The sequence below is a fragment of the Phodopus roborovskii genome, unplaced genomic scaffold (genome assembly GCF_943737965.1).
Source record: "Phodopus roborovskii unplaced genomic scaffold, PHOROB, whole genome shotgun sequence".
Taxonomy (NCBI): Eukaryota; Metazoa; Chordata; class Mammalia; order Rodentia; family Cricetidae; genus Phodopus; species Phodopus roborovskii.
Window position 1 is genome coordinate 20,394,597 of NW_026126470.1, and position 21,484 is coordinate 20,416,080.

General features: G+C 32.5%; 1 protein-coding gene across 1 annotated transcript in view; it reads left to right on the forward strand.

Annotated features, from left to right (window-relative positions):
- Ncam2 (neural cell adhesion molecule 2) overlaps positions 1 to 21,484 on the forward strand; it is a 343,990-nt gene that overhangs the window by 273,858 nt on the left and 48,648 nt on the right. Inside the window, exons 10-12 of the mRNA XM_051191784.1 lie at positions 479 to 666; positions 3,477 to 3,573; positions 8,834 to 9,007. Of these exons, the coding sequence (XP_051047741.1) occupies positions 479 to 666; positions 3,477 to 3,573; positions 8,834 to 9,007 (459 nt within the window). The remainder of the gene's footprint in view (positions 1 to 478; positions 667 to 3,476; positions 3,574 to 8,833; positions 9,008 to 21,484) is intronic.

Genomic DNA, 21,484 nt, shown 5'->3' on the forward strand with positions numbered 1-21,484 from the left:
AGCCAATTAATTTTTGTCAGGATATTAAGGTTAAATTTAGATCTAAATGTTTTTTCTTATTTTAATCATTTATTTTACTTATTTGAACTATTAAGTCAATGTATGCATCCAAATATCATTTATTTTTCATGATCCTAAAGTTAGAGAATTAAAAATACTATGAATTCTTTTAATAATAATTTATGTGCATGAATATTTTACCTACCTGAATGTATGACTGCACATCATGTGTGCATTGCTTGTGGAGGCCAGAGGATGACTCCCTCAAACTGAAATGGCAAGAGCTTGTGAACCATGTGGTATGTGCTGGGAATCATATACAGGTCCTCCGGAAGAACAGTCATTGCTCTCATCAAATGAGCCATGTCTCTATCTTCTATTATGAATGCTTTATGTAGGCAAGAAAAATAACTAATATGAGAAATAACTATTTAAATTATTGCATTCTAATGCATATTTACATATTACTGTTTTACAGATGCTCCTAAGTTTGTTTCAAATCAGACAACATATTACTCTTGGGAAGGAAATCCAATCAACATAAGTTGTGACGTGAAATCAAATCCACCAGCATCAATCCATTGGAGAAGAGAAAAACTGGTCTTACCTGCTAAAAATACTACTCATTTAAAGACATACAGTGTAGGAAGAAAGATGATACTAGAGGTAAGACTTTGTGAACACATCATTAAGCATATTTTATCAATCATTGATTATGTCAGTATATTTAATTGTCTTTAAAAACTTTAAAATATATAAATTTCATATTTACTTTTAAAAATTAAGGTTTTGTAGGCATACATTCCTATTTGTTGTTTGTTTTCATATATCTAGAAATATATTGCATGAATTTACTTTTTGGAAATAAAATAATTATGTTGACAAGGAAACATGTGGAAGTGAATAATAGTATTTCAAAAATCAAATATTTAACTTCCACTGATTCTTTGTTTATAACTATTATTCTTTGACTGACATTTACATGTGTCAGTTGGTTAATAATATGTTAATTCTAGAATAGGTTCCTAAATAAACCTCTTTGGAAGAGATATATTACAAATATTTAAATTTGTACTTGAAATTTGATCATATACCTTGAGTTATTTTACCTTATACATTGTGCAGTTTTTTAAATATTGCTCTTGTTTTCTTAGTATTTTTCTAATGCTATTAATAAATTTCAGAAAGAACAGCTAGACATAGGAAAGTCTTAGTTAGTTTCAGAGTTCCAGAAACTTCAGTTAGTAGTGGTTTGGCCCCATGCACTTGAACAGAGAATTACAATGGCATGGCCACATGGCAGAGAATTCTCTTTGTGTTCTATGAGAAGCAGAAAACAAGAAAATATTAGTACTGGATTTTTTTTCCTTTTTTCACATTTATTTCTTCCCATTTTTTAAACAATAGGATACTGCTACCACATTCAGTTTGGGTAATTTCTGTCAAGAAACATCCTTATAGGGATATCCACATATTATTCTAAAATTAGAGATTTTGTCAATAAAAACCAAATGTCACAGTGAATCTCTTGTAAAAACTATTGTTGGATAAGAGGTCCATATTGCTTTCTAAGAAATGAGGCTTCATGACTGCTTGGTTAATTCTTCCTTCCTTGATGTTGTCCTTATTTTCTTTCTTGCTTGTTTTTTCCTTGATTCCTGTATATTTCCATTTCTTTGGGCTGTGCTATGTTAAGTGGTTTCTGTATTTGTTAAGTCTAACTCCATAAAGGGACTGCCTGTGATAAACATGTAAAGTCTGTGTTCCTTGGCTGCTTTGTTCCTGGAATGGAAGTGTCTATGAATTCAACCTTTCGTTTCCTGTTGAGTTCTCAATTCAGCATTGAACAAATTTTCTAGTACATAAATTGAGCAATTGAAAATGGCTCTAAAGTAAGTGTATTTTTATGAAGTATTAACCTTAAAAAACTGTGCTGTAGTCATAGTATTTGCTGTGACTGTCCTGCTCTATGTTATATGATTCTATAAACACCAGCTTCCTTGTAGAATATATTAAAATCTTTCTTGCATGGCTGTGGAATAATAAAAAGTGGTACATTTGTAACAGAATTAAACTAGCCTAGTTTATTAAATCCATATGTAAGGATCATTTCAGGGAACTTGTGAAAGTGTTCAATCTGAGCATCAAGCTGTTAAGTCTATCAACTTTGTTAGTTGGACAGCTGACTAGAAAATGAATGACAAAGCTTTTTTATATTTCCCTTGTTCAGAATAATCACCCTCAGTAGAACTCAAAATTTTTCTTTGAGTTAGTAGTCTCCTATTACTGCTAAGTCATTTCTCCTTTCCTTAAAGATAGGGTTAAAATTAATGGGCAATTTGTGTTGTTAGCACAATCTCTCTTTAAATAGTCACTGGAAAATCATATTTATTACCGTCAACAAATATCTTGGAAGAATTAACACTAGAGACTTTCTGTACCTTGGAATTACAGAGTTGACCCCACCTTTCACCTATGGAGTCCCTAGAGTACTTAATTTAATGTATAAAAATGAATTCATATCTTTCTCACCTAAACCAAAATGGAACCAAAGCAATTACTAAAAATTTGAAAATCCTAATTATAATGTTTTACACAAGGTGCTGTTTTCTTTCAAAATATCATTATTGGAAAAAAAATTCAGGTCTGGATTAAATACTAAAGAGCATGGCCAAGCATAGTGGCTTATTCGTGTTCTCAAAGCTTCAGAGGCAGAATCAGGAGCATCACTGAGAATTCAAAGCCAGCCTCAGTTACTAGTCATTTCTGAACCCACATGTGAAATAGAATGAGACCATTCCAGAAAAACAAACAGGCAAACAAAACGTAATAACAATGCAGGACTACTGTCAGTAGAAGCATTTTGTCTTAAAATTTATAGTTGCTTGAATTTTCATTGACTACAAGATATATTTCCTTAAAACTTCACATCAGAAGATACATAATTTTCTAACTGAAGAGATATATCAAAATGAAGAGTAATCCAATTAATGAACTTATAGGTAAAACATGAAGCACTTCAACTCTGAATGATTAGTTTTGGGTTTTGTCTTTCAAATGTTAGCATTATACAGACTGAGTTGGTGTAATTTATGTAGTTAGAATGTGTGTGTGTGTGTGTGTGTGTTTGTGTGTGTGTGTGTGTGTGTGTTTATGGATGTGAATGTAAAAGTAATAGCAAAGAGGTCATGGTTTGAAAGAGAGCATGGTGGGTGTATGGGAGGTTATGGAGAGGGGAAAGGGAATGGGAAAATGATGCAAAGATACTCAAATCTCAAAAAAATAGAAGTTAAAATATATACAAGTAAAAGACATGTTAGCTTTATTTAATATTGCTTGTTGGATAAACAAAAAATTCTATGAGTGGTCATATGTAAAAATAACTGAATAAATGTGTAAATAGTACACATGCTTCAGCCTTTAAAAATATCCTTGATGTTTTAGCATTTGCATTTTTGTTATTATGTTTATTTCAGATTGCCCCTACATCAGACAATGACTTTGGACGATATAACTGCACTGCTACTAACCGTATAGGTACTAGGTTTCAGGAATATGTTCTTGAGTTAGCAGGTAAGTATAGAACAATAATATCTGACATTTATAAAATAACTTTATACTCAAATGAATTTTAAGTTAATAAAATTGCATCAACTAATTTTACAAGCAATCAAGAGTAATATTTACACATTTTAAGTCATATTATAAAACATTCTTTAAAGTCATAAACCAAGGGATACATAATAGAACAAAATCATTTGACAGTGAATAGTAACCACTTACATTCTATTTAGTATTTGAAGCTCATTTCAAAATTTAACACCTTTTCATGTATATGTGAAATTTTTACAGTAGGAAACATATATTTTTAATAATATATATAAATTAATATAAAACAACCTTTTAAAATATACATAAAGCATTCATAAATATGTGAGTTTTATTTAAAATCTAGCATATTTCATCAGAGACAAGAATTGCTTCTACAGAGGTACAAGAAAATTCAGTGACATAATGTAATAGAGATAATCTTAAATTATGTCTAATTTGTCATCATAGGAAATTCTTCAGAGTTGGAAAACCTATCATATACCCTATTAACCAATTGATTGGTGTCAACACCACTAGTAATGAGAACATTATACTTGATCCTATGAGAGGCAATCCAAATAGCACCAAGAAATATTTGTGGTATTTCTTCCCCGAACTAGAGGAGAACCTAATCAAACATGCATGATTCTTAAGAACATGTATCCAGTGGAGTAAGCAGAAGCCAAAGTTGTTATGAAGTCAAAATACTAAAAAGGCTTAGATTAAAAATGCTACAACATATTTTTTATAATGTCTTATAAAATTGAATAATTTTAAAGTATGAATAATGTTGGAAGAGGCTAAGGCAAATTAACATATACACATACTAGTTGTGTGGGGGAAAATAGTTATTACCTTATACAATAATACTGACAAAATCAACAACTATTTGTGGCTCAAAAATTAGTAATAAATGGCATTTTGCTAATAGTCACTAATTAATGAATAGTGTTTCCTGAACTGAAGGCAAATATTTTATTTAGGAATGTGACTATTTAGAAAAAACACCCAAATATCTCAAAGTATACAAACATAGTTCTACTCATGATAATGCAATATTTAGTAGCATTTTGATTTCATATTACTATGGAGATAAGACACATATTCTAATCACATATGTTCATGAATTGGACAGTTTGTGATTTATGATCTATTTTGATATTTTCTCTGTCATAGAAGAACAGCCTGATAAAGTATATTATGACAGATATTTTCAGCTTAATTAAATCATAAAGTTATAATCATAATTTGTATCATAATTCAGTATACTTCGTAGATTAATCTCATCCATTTGTAAAACAGAATGGATATTCATGGACTGTGAAACAATATGCCCTAGACATGTCTTTATGCACAAAAATATTACTTATATTTCAGTCTAAACTATGGTTTAACAATGAGCATGAGCACATGTAAATTGCTTCACTGGATTTCCCAAGGAGTTCACACCTGCAAGCATCATTTCTGTTTTCTTTATCTATTAACATAATGAATCTAGTTTATTTTTACAGTAATGTATATCTTTCCTACATGTAATGAAAAACATATTAGTATTATTATAATATGTGGCAATAATTTATTAATATATAATGCACATAATGCTGCAATCAGGATAATAAATATTATATTCCTTTCCAAATACCAGTTCTTTTTTTTTTATTCTCTTGGAAAATTTAAGGTAGTGGTATTAAGAAAGTGTAATCAATTAACATCCAGCAGCTAAGCAATGTAAACCTCAATTCAGGGCTGAAGGTTTCCTTTACATGTGTCTAAGAAGACATCCACAAGTCTGACATAAGACAATCTGAGTTTGTGCTTTCAAAGCAACAAAAACAAAGTAAGCATTCATAGGTAGGAGATAGCTGTTTTTACAGTCTACCATTGTTCATACAGGTAAATTGTCTTCTCAGTGGATAATAGTGTAACAATGCACTTTTTGCTTAAATATCACAAGAAAATGTATGGTAAATAGAAGAAGGATTTTGATTACTTTAGATATTTAATTTTTATAAGAAAAATTTTTCATTTTTATCTTTCTAGTACTTCTTCCTATTGCTGTGAAGTGAAATCTCTGATTCTGGCACTGCTCATATAGTTTTCTTAACCTCACTTCAGAGCCTGTACTTCCAACTTTTAAAGTTCAACTTGTCATATTTGACTCATCTCTTTAACCTACAGAGACCCAGTCAAATTCAATACTTCATTTTTCTTCCCGAGATTGATTTAATTCACAAATATCATAAAGCTGCCACCTATATGTTCATCCGTGTCACAGATAAAGTTCCAAAAGTCACTTTGGAGAAGAGAGACTTGATTAGAGGTTAATCTATGTCAATTGAACAGAATTTTGTAGGCAGTATAATCATCGGTTCAGGGCTTTGTGTGATCACATGGCCTTGAACTATCAATGTGGTAAAGTTAGTTCATTTGAAAGACACAGTTTCATCATTTGATTATAAATCTAAGTTTCTGTCAGTGAAATACCTTGGAAAGATGTGCCCATATAAAATTCATGGAGTAAAAACAGCTTTTCAGTAACTAATCATAAATCTTTTTTTCATGATCATTCTGTAAGAAAAGCAGAGCTTTTAATATTTTTTAATACCAAATCCTAATGACTAGTTTACTTCTCTCTCAACAGATGTGTGGAGAGTTTCCCCTAGGTGCAGTATACACTTCTGGATCTCAGGAATGAAAACTTGAATAATAAATGTACCCCGCTGTTACCTAAGTTAGAGTTCAGTACCTATGGGTTACAGTAGTACTTGAAAAAAGAAAAGAGAGACACACACACACACACACACACACACACACACACAGAGAGAGAGAGAGAGAGAGAGAGAGAGAGAGAGAGAGAGAGACACTTGGCAACATGAAATTGATTTCTGATTGGAGTTCCTGGGAAAAGCTTCAAATAAATGTCAGGTTTTGGACTGGAACTGAATAAGAAAGAAATGGGGCCAATAACAATGGAAAGACTAAACAGGTCAAGGTGACATTGACAACAAATGTACTGTGATATGAAAGAGTAAGAACTACTTTGAAATGAGGCATTTTTGGAGGACTGCAGAAATATGTTCTGTGATCAGTCCGCTGTTTGTCAAAGTGAATAGTGAAATAATGAAAGATATAGTCACATATTTCCTTTGAATATATGTATATTTTGTCTAAAGAATAGAAATAGAAGATTGAAGTATGGGGATGTTTATTCATAATGCAGAATGACCCATTAATTGAAAAATAACCACGAGAATGATTTAAGCTCAGCACAAAGTTGGAGAGTTTCTTTTTCCAAGTTCCCTGGGTGTCTTTATTGTATAAAATATATGGATGGATGGATGCATAGATGATTGATAGATAGATAACCCTAACCCTAACCCTAACCCTGTGTATATCTTACTAGAAATTAAAAAGCCATTCAAAAGTACCTGATGAAATCCATCTGAACATAGTTATTAAACTGACACAGTTAATGCCTAGTACTGACATATCATGTCTTCCTGTATCGATTTTTTTTTTCTATTTGGTCACAATCCACTTACCACTTAGGACTTTAGTCAGACAGATAAGGAAATTGCATCTGTTATCACAGAAAGAACAAATTGACTAGAAATACTTGTGTATAAAAATCAAATGAAAGCAAATACAGTAGTTATCACCTAGGCTGCAACTACCAAAATAGCCTCAATGAGACCCAGGGTTCATTTTACAACTACTAGCAGGAGATGAGGAAACTTGGCTAGTAAACTATCACATTATTGAATTTACAGCCATACCTCAGACTGAGATTAGACCAGGGACTGAGGAGCCCAGTGGCTCCTCTCCTCGATGTCTGCAGATTCTTTTGCCCATGTGAACCTCCTCAAACATGAGATTGAGATTCACCACTTTTGACAACCAAAACTGGGCACCCAATTTTCCTCCAAAAAAACAAAAAGAATCCAGGCAAAGAAGACTTGGACATTTCAATCCATGTAGTAAATGAGAGAAACTGAAAATAGGACTCAAGATTTAAGTATTGAAAGTCAGGATCAAATTTAGGTTAAGCACAATTTTTAAACATCAATTTCTTCCAATGTCATGACATTATTATTATATGCTGTTAGAATCTGAAAGAGGTAAATCTGACTCACATCTTTTGTCATCAACCTCCATAGGTGTTAGCTATCCAGACCTCAGAAGCTAAGACAGGGTAGAATCTAGGAATAACATAATCAAATTTCAAGTCAGGAAACAGAAGAGTATGCTGCATCAGGAAAATGTATGACCATATTGCTTCCATATATAGGTTGCATTACAAACTAATGTCAGACAATACAAGATGTCTGTCTCTGATATACCTCAGCATAAGAAAGGCCAGATTGATCTTCTATGAAGCACATTGTATCAGATGGAAGTGGTTGTGAAGGGATTTCATCCTCAGAAGAACAATACAAGAATAAATATTTTTCATTTTCAGTTTTATTAAACATAGTATTAGAAATCATAAACAAAAGAATGATGTAGGAGAGTAATTACTCACTTCTAATTTGTCTTTATAGGTATAATCTTACACAATTGGACACACAAATGGTCTAAAAATGTAAAGAACTCAATATCACTATACATATTAATAAATAATATTACTATGTACTAGCACTGTCAAAGCCCTTCAAAAATAATCAAGAAATAGCTAAAGAAAAGAAATAAACATAAGTAGTAAATAATGCTCTAAGGAAAGGGAATATCTATATAAATGAACACAAAACCATAAAATATAATTGATGGTAGACTGAATAAAAAAAATGTATGTCCTTTGTTCTGGAGGTGGAAGAATTCTCATTATTAAAAGATCCAATCCACCTGAAGTTATATAGGAATGCAGCATCATCTCAATCAACATACCAATAAAAATGCTTCACATTGAAACTTTCGTAAAACACCTCAGAAGCAAGGAAGGCTCCAGAGAGGAAAAGCAACCTGAAGACAATAAAAAGTGGTATTCAAAAACATATACTCATCAGTATTTTCTCAGCTAAAGAACACTCACCAGCTGTTTTCCATTTCTGCACTCTAGCAGTGCATGTGGCATGCTTTATGTTGTGTAATTTGAACTTATGACATTGTTTTTTTCCTGAATGACCCAGAAACACATTCTAGAGCACTATCAATATCTTTCACCTCACCGCTTAATGTTTAATCCTTGCAGCACAGTGAGTCTTAGTTCTAGCCATCCACATTGTCCAGGTTGTTTCCTTTGTAGATGTGCCCTCCAGTCCCCATGGAGTGAAGATTATAGAGCTGTCTCAGACCACAGCCAAGATCTTGTTCAACAAACCTGACTCCCATGGAGGCGTGCCTATTCACCACTACCAAGTGGATGTCAAAGAAGTGACATCAGAAACCTGGAAAATAGTACGCTCCCATGGAGTTCAAAGTGAGTCCTTTACTTCATATATACTGAGTAATCAACTCTGATATTATGGCCTCTATGATTTAATTCCTATTGTTCATCCTTATTTCTCTTCTTGCAATGGTGTTGGGAAATCATATCCAATTTATTTACTTAAGAATAATAAGAATAATTTTAATATACTGCTGACATTTTTTTGTTGTTGTTGTTGTTGTTATTTTCTTCCAGAGAGTGGGTTGTGTTTTAAATTTCTAGGTATCAAACACATTGTTTTTTGTTGTGCAAGCTCTATTTGTTCTTAATAATAAAACTCATATTCAGATATTGGGGTAAATGCTGAAAAATCAGAGAGACAAAGGAGCAAGCCACAGCCACACCTTACCTCTTTAACTTCCCAGCTGAAAAGAGAGCATGATCCTGTCTCTGCCCTGCCTTATCACTTCCCTCTCTGCCCAGCGATATTGCTTCTTAATCCTGCTCCCAGATGTGGGACTAAAGGTGTGTGCCACAGCTGCCTGGCTTCTGTGGTGGCTATTTCAACCTCTGATCTTCAGGCAAGCTTTATTTTATAGAGTACAGATAAGATATCACCATAGTTTTCTGTATGTCATGCCAGCTACTTTGCCTTGTACTTCATTCTGTTATTTAAGCCAGCTACTTTAATAAGAATAGAAGAGATAAATTGAATCATAAAATCATATTCTAGGAAAAGATTTCATTTATCCCTTCATGAAAATATAGTTGCTGACAGGCTTTTATGGAAGATAAATATTCTGAAATATATCCTAATTTTTATTCATTCACATTTTCTATAAATAGGTGTGAATGAGATATTACAAATCAGCTAAGTGACATAGGTATTTACAAAACCATCTACATGAGTTCAAATGTCTATTAATTTTGTTTCTAACTTGTGCTTTGGAAATACACAACTGAAAGATGGAAGTTTTTATTTCAAGTTGTGCCATTAAAGTAAATGAAATGTCTATTTCTGAGAAGTTGAAATAATGCATAATATTCCTTTTAGAAATGGAAAATTCTGTTGTGATTTGAAAAGGTGTCTTGATTTCTCATTATTTTATAAGTTATAGGAGGAAATAAAAGACATTACAAGTTTGTGAGTGTTAGTTTAGAATAATCTGTAAGAAATAGTGAGGATGGCTGTGCTGTCTACTCTCCATGTCATATCTTCAACTCTAACTTAACACTTTTGATTTGTGTGAGTAAAATAATGGAACTATTCTGAGAAGAGAAAATGGAACTGATTGCAGTGCAGTATATTCTCAATTCTGTAATAACAACAACATGGTATCCTAAAATAAAAATACCCCAAAAAATCAATGAATCAACTATTGACAATTTATTTTTGTATACGGTTACAAATAGGCAATTTAATATTGCTTCTTTAATTGTTGTGTGGCATTATCTTAATCAGAAAAATTAAGAATTCACGGTATTTGTCTATTGAGACTACCTTCAAATTCCATACATGTGGTCCCGCTTTTCCGGTTTCTTTGAAAGTTTTAGCTATTTATTTCCCTTATTCATCCATTTTTTATGAGCATATAGTTTATACACTCTATTTTTCTTATTTGTAAATTACTATGTACTATATATTGCTCATATCTATATCTAATTACTGACTTCACTGTTCATAAATAAGCAGCTCTTGTTTGATTTAAATGGGACTCCCTATTTATTCCTCCCTCTCCTTCTGTCTCTCATCTCCTCTCTCTGCTTTTCCTCTCCTCTTTAACCTCCAACTATTAATAACATTTATATTAGGCAAAGCATGTATGATTTAGAATCCACTTATAGCATTTGTCAGTACCAATACTATATTGCCATCTAAATAATTACTGAACTAGAAGATCTTATATTATGTATGAGGCAGCATGAAGAGAGTAACTGTGGGGATGATGCATAGTTTATGATATTGTGGTGTTGATTTAATGAGTGACTACTTATCTAAATATCAGTCACCCAAAGTAACATAAGGCATAAATAAATTTTAGCATACAATGTATTTTTCTTTCTTTTCAATCTGGCACATCATACTTTACACGTTTGAAAGTAATATTGTAATAGTTTTGTAGGTGTATTGATTGCATAAGAACCAACTTTTTCTTTCATTTGTTTTCTAAATAACTTAATGACATATTAAATTATAAACTTATTATTAATGTCTTTATATTATGTTTTACTTTATGTCTTAATTATAAATTTGTGTATATTTCCTCAGGGGATAAGGGATATTAGCTAACTTATCATGGAATCATTTACTTATATTTATATTCACATGAAATAATTAAATTAATAGGTTGTCCCAGCATGCTGACACACATCTGCCACATCTGCCATTGCATCCATCAAGGTCTTAAATGGAAAATGGAACCCTATGTTTACTCCTCTCTCTCTCTCTCTCTCTCTCTCTCTATATATATATATATATATATATATATATATATATATATATTCCCTCTGCTTTCCCTCCCCTCTTTAACCTCCAACTAATCATAGTATATAATATATAGACTAGTATAATAAATATACTCTTTATTGTTCTCATTGATGTGTTGTAGGAAATTATCTCAATGTGCATTTTATGATGTAGTATAGGCACACATTATAAATATTGAATAATATTGAATACAAGCTACACTGAACCCATAATCACTAATACAGGTTTTTTAAATATTGTGATATACCAGTCCTTAGGTATAGATTGGGGTGACTTAAATTGTTCTTTTGAGATAACTGAGAATGCATTCATACTTCAGTCAATGTGACTACTCCATAGGAAGATCTATAAATGGCCTGTTACCTACCATTAGGAAAAAGTTAGTGTGTCACCCTTACAAGCTATGGTTCAACATGTTTATCCTGCAGTGATCCTTTTAATCCAGTTCTTTATAATTTTTCTTACCAACCTTAATTTTCTTTCGAATGATATGATTTCAATTATTTGATAATAGTTTTTTATGTAAATTTGAAACAAGCTTGTTTTACACATCAATCCCTGTTCCCTCACCTGCCTGTCCTCACTTGCCCCCCCCCACTACCCACATCCTATCCCATTTATGGTCCCCAAGGAGGTTGAGGCATTCCACGGGGAGTCTTGATATGATTTCACTTTTACATAAACAATATGGAACAGTAAATGTCTAGAGTTATTTCCAAACCTATTTACATGTACTACTCAAAATAGATGTTAGTGCTTTAAACATTTATTCCAGGAATATTTTCAGTGATTATACAATTTCCAACATAAAAGTACTTGAAGGAAAAGCTTGACTTTTAAAATATTTATATTTTGCATGGTAAAGGGAAAACTGACTGTGAAGTTCATCTGTGTCCAATCCAAGTATAGTAAACTCTTGTCAATTGCAAGGGAAGGAGTGAATTATAGTCCACACACTAATACTCTGTTTTCAGGGAAGGTGATTTTGTCCTAATTTGCATTTTGCAGAGGAATTTCTTGTTGGTTAAATTTTAAACAAAAGAATTGTACTGTCTTCATTGTATCCATGTATTTTTAAAAGACTTATGGTGTGTCTGTGTGTGTGTGTGTGTGTGTGTGTGTGTGTGTGTGTGTGATTGTGTGTGTGTGTTTGTATTTTATATAATTAATTTAAACCATATTGGTAAAATTATACACATACTAGGAAAAAAAGAGGTGAAATTGTTTCATAAACACTTTTCTCAACTGTTCAAAACAATCTTTACATATTCTATATGAAGATAATTTATGATTTTTCTAGTACAGTAGAGCATGCAATGAAAGTTTAAGGATTGTAAAGTATATTCATTATTCAGTTACAGATTATATTTGCATTGCAGTTTTTTCCTCCACTAGAGTCCTTCTACAGAATTATACATGCACTATTGACATTCATGATTAGAAATGGTTTCAGAGATGAGACTCTGCTGAAACTTCACACTTGTACATATTTTTTCTCCACCTTTAACAAAAACTATAAAATTGGTCATATGAAGTAGAAAATATGCATACATCATCTACTTCCATGAATTTCTGAAAATCAGTGCCTGGGAAGAAGATGCAAGATTCCCTTTTGACATAGCTATTATGAAGGAGATTAAATGATCTCAATGAAAATGTGAAAATGAAATGGAACTTAATTAAGAATATTTTATTATGTCTGAAAGTTTTAAACCTAAGCTTTCTCCCAACCCCTCCTGAATCCATCCTACCTACTTCACAATTATGGATTCATATATATATATATATATATATATATATATATATATATATATAGTGACACATCAACTTCAGTCTGTGTTATGGATATACATCTGGCATCTGGGTGTGGGGCCATCTACTACAGGGGAGGTCAACCTTCCAGGCAGAAACACCTTTACAGAAAACTTTCTTCCCTCCCCTAGGAGCCATCAACTAAACACAACTATGTACACTTTATGACCTCCCTCCCACTGCATACTGAAATGATGACTTGTGCAGGTTTTAGACTGTCACCCAAAGCATCATTATCATCCAGGCATCATGCCTTCATTAATGGGGTTGTCACTCTTATACAGAAGACAAAATTTCCTTAGATCTTCCCATACATCTGCTTCTTTTACATCGTGGCCCTGAGCCTTGGGTCAGGTGTGACATAGCTTTGCCATTTCTGGCTGAGAACTCAGTAGTCACATATTCTCTGTATTATGACTAGTTGTGAGTTTCAACATCATCTACCACTTATTATGCAAAGAAAGCCTACGAATAAGGTCTGATATCTTCAATAGTCTGTGGAGCTAAGTTGAATTCAGGGGTCTATTAGAGGCTGTGTCTATTTAGCAGTGTTAGTGAGCTCCCATCCTTCAGTTCGTAGCAAGAGGTTCAGTACCAGGCATGTTTCCTCCCATGGAATAAGCCTAAAATAAAATAGAAATTGGCTTAGTCCTTTGTCACCCTTTTACTTATGGGGCTACAGTGACAATAATTCTTTTGGACATTTCTTTTGGATTTTAAAATGTACTATGACACAAAATATCACTGCTGTCTTTAGATGTATTATTAGTACATTATAAAATGTGTTTTTGACTTTATGTAAATACGTAGACATATATATATGTATATATATATATACACACACATACATAAAGCATACTTCTTTTTAATCTTAAATTCTTGAATGAAGATAAACTTTTAATGTAACTAATGATAAGATACCGATAAGTCATGTTAATGTCAATAAAACTAAAACACACAATTTTTAAGTCATGTGAAATTACTTAAATATACTTATGTACGTTTGTGCAGATTGGTACTTATTTGTTTGAGCCTAACTCTTTTATATCCAAGTACAGTATCCACACTTTGTTTTAATCTCTTTGAGATATGATTTTGTTATCTGAGAAGATAGTATCTTATATATAGGCACAATTAATGTAATTATCTTCATGATGTTCATAAGATTATGCTGAGGAGAATATGTATTTTAGTGCTGAATTACAATCCAAGACTTCATGAATGTTAGACAAGCTTAATCTCTGCTTCCAAGAACAATAATTCTCAGCTGTTATTAAACCTTCCCTGAATTTTCTTGGTATTCAAAAAAAAAAGCATTCTCCTTAAGACGTTTAAACATTATGATCTTTGAGCTTCATCTTCAAAATACTGGCTTGAGAGTTAGCTTTGCTCAGTGTAGGAATCTACTTTTATATTCTTTTAAATGCAAACAGCTTTAAAACAGCAAGGTTTTCAGTAGAAAACACCTGTTCTGTGGCTGTTCAACAGACATTAAGTATTCAAATTTCTTGATAAATAGAAAATGAATTATGTAAGAGAAACAGGTTGTACTTGCCCTTGTCATTAAGCAGGTGGTTAGTGCCATTATTTGCATTTTCATAGGCTTAATATGCGTTTTCCTTTTCTAGGTATAGGAGGAAATTATCAAACATTTGCCTTTGGATACCAATTAGTATTAGTAATTTATTCTGCTTTGCATTTTATTAAGCCCCACTAAACACAAGTGAATTTCATGAGGGAGATTTTGAAGCTTTTTATATCTGCATTATAAATTGGCACAACAAATTAGATTGCATGATTTCCTCCCTACACTCCACATAATCTACCACTCAATCATTGTCTTTTTAAAGAGAACACCCTTGCCATTATGGAGAACAAAACTTCCTGACTACAGAAATGACATCATCAAAATGTCCCAATTGAAAATGTTTAGAAACACAAATATTTCACTTCTTATTTTCCAAAATCTAATCTTTGTAACTATTGGAAATGTGATTTGTGGACATTAAATCTTTTAGCATAAAATACCAGGCTTTGCTTATTCTCTGTCAATTTCACAGGCCTTGTAGGAGTTTTAGTAAGTAGAATAATTTCAATTTTCATGAAAAATTCATATGGAAATAACCAATGAATGAAGTTGTTTTGCCATAAATATATTTCCCCATAATTTATTATTTAAATATATTATTTAGTGTTGTACATTAACCATGGGCTATTCAACATTTGGGTCCAGACACTCCAGGCATTCACTAGGATGTTTCTCATTATTTATACTAGTGTATAGACATAGGGATTCAAATTTAAGTAAGTTTGAGGCTATGATTATTAGCAAAGTGGCATTCATTTGTTGCCCCCTCTGATATCTAGTAGCTCCTCATTACTGGAATGTTGTACAGATTTTTTGACTAGGCATGTGCTTCGTCCTTTGGTGTGGATCATAAATCCAGTCAGAAAGCAGATGGTTACCTTCACTATGGTGACTTGCAACATTCACAGATGGGAAAGACTGTTGAGGACTTCTCCCTTGCATTCTGCATAGTAGCACCTTGTGCTGTGACAGCGATATGGTAAGGAGGAAGTATCTTTTGCAATAAGGCAATAAGGTCTTATCAATTTGAAATGGGCCAGCAAAAGCAGTCGCCATAGCCTGTATTGTAGCGGATTTTGTATGTCTCACTGAGCAACAACTCATATGGAAAAAATCTACAGCTAGAACAGGGATTTTTTTTTAGTATAACTCTCACTGTCTTAGAGGATTATACATAGGCTCTTCTCTTCAAAACTTTTAGTTTTGTTTTAAAGCTTATAAAATATTAGGTTTCCATATTTTTCTTTGTACACTTAGTTTTGAACATCCCCTCTTTTTCTTCCTCTTTTCAATTTTACCTTGAACCTTTCTTCCTAATCAAACTTTGACATCTCCTCTAAACATTTATACCTGAAGAACTCTGAAAACTCACCCTTCTTTCTTTTTTATTTATGTATACAATGTTCTGTTTGCATATAGGTGTGCAGGATAGAATAGGATGCCAGATTTTATTTCAGATTATTTGTGAGCCACCACATGGGTGATAGGAATTGAACTCCAAAAGAACAGCCAATGCCGTCCTCTAGTATTTCAATTGTTGTAAAACTATGGTATTTTTTTAAAGTCCATGCCTTTTTTTCATGAGCCAACTGAAATATCATTATTTTAATGTACACTTTGCAATTTTAGCTAGAATTTTGCAGTTATAGCCAATGGTTATTTAAGAAACTCAACCATATTTCAAACTAAAACATTAAGTTAGGGAAGGAAACCTGTTTCTTAACAAAACTTGTACCTAACAAAGCGATGTACGACTTCCAAGTCATGCTGACTTAATGTTGCAGGGATATGCATTTATTTATACCATTTGTCCTTAGACAACATGGAGTAGTCTTTAATCTAGTTACACAGAAATGCAATTTTTGCTTTTGAATTTCTAATAAATTACAGGGAAAGAAGCCATCCCACACATCAGTCCATAGTTCTATTGTCCAATTGTATGGGCACAGGAAGGAAATAAATCTGTTAACTAACTTCATAGTCTGAGGTGCAATTCTCTTACAGAGTGGGCAGCCTTGCAATTTTCAAGTGGTGGATGCCTTTCAGTCTCCACCATAGGTGTTCAGAAATGCTGTGTTTCGTAATATGCCACAAAATTATGGACAATTTGTGGCCAATATCCTCCTATTTTTTTTTTTAAGGAATGCGAGTCAAATTACAGATTCAGGCATTATTTGCCCTGTAAGATATTTCTTTTACTCACTTTAATTTGAACCATGTGCACAGCTCTTTCTATGTGAGAAAATAATCTTTAAATTCACACACACACAAAAAGTTGGTAATCAGAATAAGGGTTATTGGAGCAAGCTTTTATAAGACTGGGCTTGAAAACAAACTAACTTGTTTTACATTGGTTTCATACTTAGTTCCTGTAATTGGGAAGGATTTCTATAGGTCCTCCTACTACTCCCTTTCTGCAGAGTGTTTCAGCCTAGCATTGAAAATGTATTTGGAGCATGTTTTGACCCCTTTTCTTCTGTTCCTTGAAAATTGAGCTGATGTGAAACTCAGTACACTGAGCCACCATGATATAGAATAGAACAGGTTAATGTGGTGAAATAATGCAAAATCAACTTCGGTGTGTGTCATGTAACTAAAGAAGTAGGTTCCCATTGCCAGTTAGTCGGACATCATGGTTTCCATGTTCCTGTGAAGTGCCTGAAAAAAGCAACACCTAGAAGAGGGAGATTTTGTTGAAAACGCACAAACAGTCCAACACACACACACACACACACACACACACACACACACACACACACTATATGTATATATATATATATATATATATATATATATATATATATATTACTTGGTTTTATGGTTTAGGTACAAAATTAAAGTTTTCCTTTCAGTATATATTATGATAATTCAATAGCTTAAATTTTACCAATTTTAACCATAATTATTAAGAATACATCTCTAAATTTATAATGTCCACTGCCCTATTCTGATTCATAGGGAACATTACTGTAAGATTAAACTTTGTTGCTTGTCTTTCTTGCTTGCTTGCCAAGACAAAGGAATATGTGCATGGAATCGTCTTCAATCAGGTGCATATTTTTATCATAGAAATGAGGAAGATCAATTAGCTGATGAAGTGTGTTGGCTGTGGAGGAATCATCTATGTAATCTCTCATTTGTTATTGTACACAAATGAAAATCATCTATGTACATGTTCACTAGTATTCAAAATGACATTTTAAAATAGTTCTATTTTATAATATTTAGCTAATGAAACACAGTCAAAGATAAATAGCTTTTATATTTTCTTTTATTTTGATTCATTTCATGGCCTGCAACTAATGGTCTCATTTAAACAACAAAACAAAATTAGGGCAACTTTCACCCAAAATAGTCATTTCATCCATCTGTTTTTAACATGCTTTTGCCCTTTTTTGACTCTGATGTTTAATTTTAAAGTATTCATTAAGAATTTATCGAACGTCTGTTTATGAGAGTTACTTGATCCCATCAGGTGATAAGGCTAACCTATAAGCACATGGCTTTTTGCAGCTTTCTGCACACTCGTCAATACTCTGATGCTTCAAATCTGTTGATTAGTTGTAGCACAGGTCTCTCATGAGCTCCACTGTTATAGCATCCCTATCCCATAAAACGAGAGGGATATGGTTGAAGACCAGTGCTGTGTGGATCATGTTGACTGTCCAGAGAACTAATTCATTAGCCCAATTAATACATGTTTTTCCTTCTTTAATTTTGTAGAATTTACTCATTTTTCTTTCAGATATATTAAGTTCTATTCAATATATATTAATTAGACACAGCAATTAATTTAAATATAATTATAACCCAATATGTATTAAATAACAGAATTAGTAAGATATGGTGAATGTTTAATTTCTTTTAGATTTTAGAGATTACAATATAATCATATCAGTTTTCCTCTTTTTCCTCCCTCCAAAACCCTTCCATGTAATTCTTTTCTCTCCTTCATACCCATAGTGCTCCCTTTTATTGCTTGTTTTTACTTACATATATATTCCTAAATATGTAACTACAACAAGCTCTATCTGTATAATGTTATTTAAGTGCCTCTGTTCAGGGTGGACCACTGAATTGGTTAACCAACTAGTGTGCCCTTTCTTTGGTGTGGAAGACTACTTCTCCTCTCAGCATTTCTTATTGGCCCATAGTTTTTTCAGCAGGATTCAGGCCTTGTGGGGTTCCCTTGTCCATCAATAGACAGCTATTGTTGTCCTTATTCAGCTCATGGTTAGGCAGTCAAGTTAGTGATAGTTTATGAAATTGTTAATATTATATTAAGAGGATGGTTTCCTCATGAACAATAGAATTATAACCTTTATCTATATACTACATTTAATTTTAGCCATGATTCTTGCCCATTTTAAAAACTTTATAACTACTCTCATCTAAGCATTGACCTATTAAACCAAATACTTTTTCTGTGGTTTAAGTTATATATTCATTGATTTCTATTTCGAGGAGTAAGCCCTGAAAACTTACAAGTCTTCGTGTGTTATGACCTCATGTATTTAAACTCAGAAGTTTATTGCTCTCCAGCAAGTGTTTCTCCATATTAATTGCCTTTATTAAAACTGGTATCATTCACCATAATCTGAGACAGTGACTGGTCATGTATTATCCAAAGTACATTTGATTTTATTTTCAGGTAATAAAATTGAGTAAAATATAGAGAACTTTCCATACGGAAGTGTATTCTTTCTGCTAATTTTAGTTCATATTCATGATGTTAAATGTAGAAGGAAGGATTTTAAAGATTTCATCACAAAATAATTAGTTGCTTTGTGAATTAGATTTTGTTGCTTTCATTTTAGTATTATGATTATGCACTATGTATCTATACAAAAATGTCATTTAGTACTCTGTTAGTATTTACAATTGTTATGGGCAATCAGATTAAAAATTGTAACAATAATCTCCAGTTGACCTCTGGATTATGCATTGACATTAAGCATTCCCTGCTCTTAGGAAACTTACATATAGTATTCTGTATTTTATATAAAGGAAATATAACTATACTATACCTTGAAACTCATTTCTTCCTAAAAGTAATAACTTTATTAAATAAAAGTATATCAAGTTGTAATCAGAGTACAAATCAATAGCTTTATAAATTTTATCTTCACTGAGTAGAATTTATTCATTTTTATGACTATTCATATTTTTCTCTTCTGAATTATCCCTTTAACTTAGAATGTGACTTGACTGATTATAATCAAGAGGTACCATTCCCATCAGATTGATTTTAGTTAAAATAATTTCTTTAATTTTTGACGATTATGAAATAAAAACAAGGAATTTACCAAGAGATTGTGTCTTCAATAGTATTTTTTTCGTCAAATATAAGCAGTGTTACCTAGGAACAATGAAAGAATTTTGACAGCTAAATTAGGGAGAAAATAAAAGAAAAATTATCAACAAGCAGGAATATAAAACCTGAAACAAAATTCAAAATTTTGTGTGAAATCGGGGGCTTCACATTTATTATAACAGGTACCCATTGAGAAGTTGTTTTGTAGCTATTGAGCTCTGTGCTTTAATTGTATGATTATAAACCCAGGTTTGGTACAGTGTATAATTTATCACAAATTATAATAAAAATGTAAGTGAGAACGAAATAAGCTAAAATTTGACCTGATTTATTTATTCCGATTTTAGACAGGTTCAGACCATTTCCATCAGTTCAGACCAGTAGAGACCTGCTTCATACAGTTCATACCGGTTCTATCCTGTTCAGACCATTTTAGACCAGATCAAACTAGGTCTATCTGGTTAGACAGGTCAAGTTCAGACCGGTTCAATCTGATTCAGACCTGTACAGACCTGTTCCAGTTCAATCTGTTTCAGACCAGTTTGATCAGTTTGAGACTGATTCAGACCAGTTTAATCCAGCTCTATCCTGTTCAGACGGGTTTTATCCTGTTCAAGCCAGTTCAATCAGGATCAGACTGGTTTAATCACTATAGATTTGCTTTCTGTTGAATTTAAGTTTTACTGCATCATGGTCAGATGGATACACTGACATATTTCACATTTTATGACATAATAGTTCATTTTACAAATCTACAAATTAAGACAGAGAAATAAATTATATACTGAGGCTCGCATACAAATCAGTAAAGCACTGAAATACCAAATGTATTTCCCAGATGCCTGCATTTCCTTAAGCACACAGTTTTTCTTTACTAATTAAATATGTTATTCCACATGTCAGTATCCACAAGTTAAAATACCAAAATCTCTTTAAACTAATAAGCTTCCTTTTCATGCTAATCTATTAATGCACAATAGTCTCAACTCCTTTTTAGTGGTAAGGTAGAATAGACATAGATAAAAATCAGTGCAATTACAGGTAGAGAATATTTGAATGTTAGTCTAAAGGTCTTTAGTCTAAAAGTCAGTGTCTCATATAGAGCAGCCTGGGAAGAATAATTTCACCCACAGCAAGTGGACAAAAGTGTCTCAATAAGCCATGCCTAGTACTTTTGCAGACCATCACCATCCTCACAGCCTCAGATCTCTCAGGCAGAATATATGCCTCTTAAAGAAATAAACAGAATGTTCAGCAGAACATTCCAAGGTACAGGCTTGTGGTCTCACAGCCAGTGAAAGAATAGCTCAGGACTCTCTCTCCTGC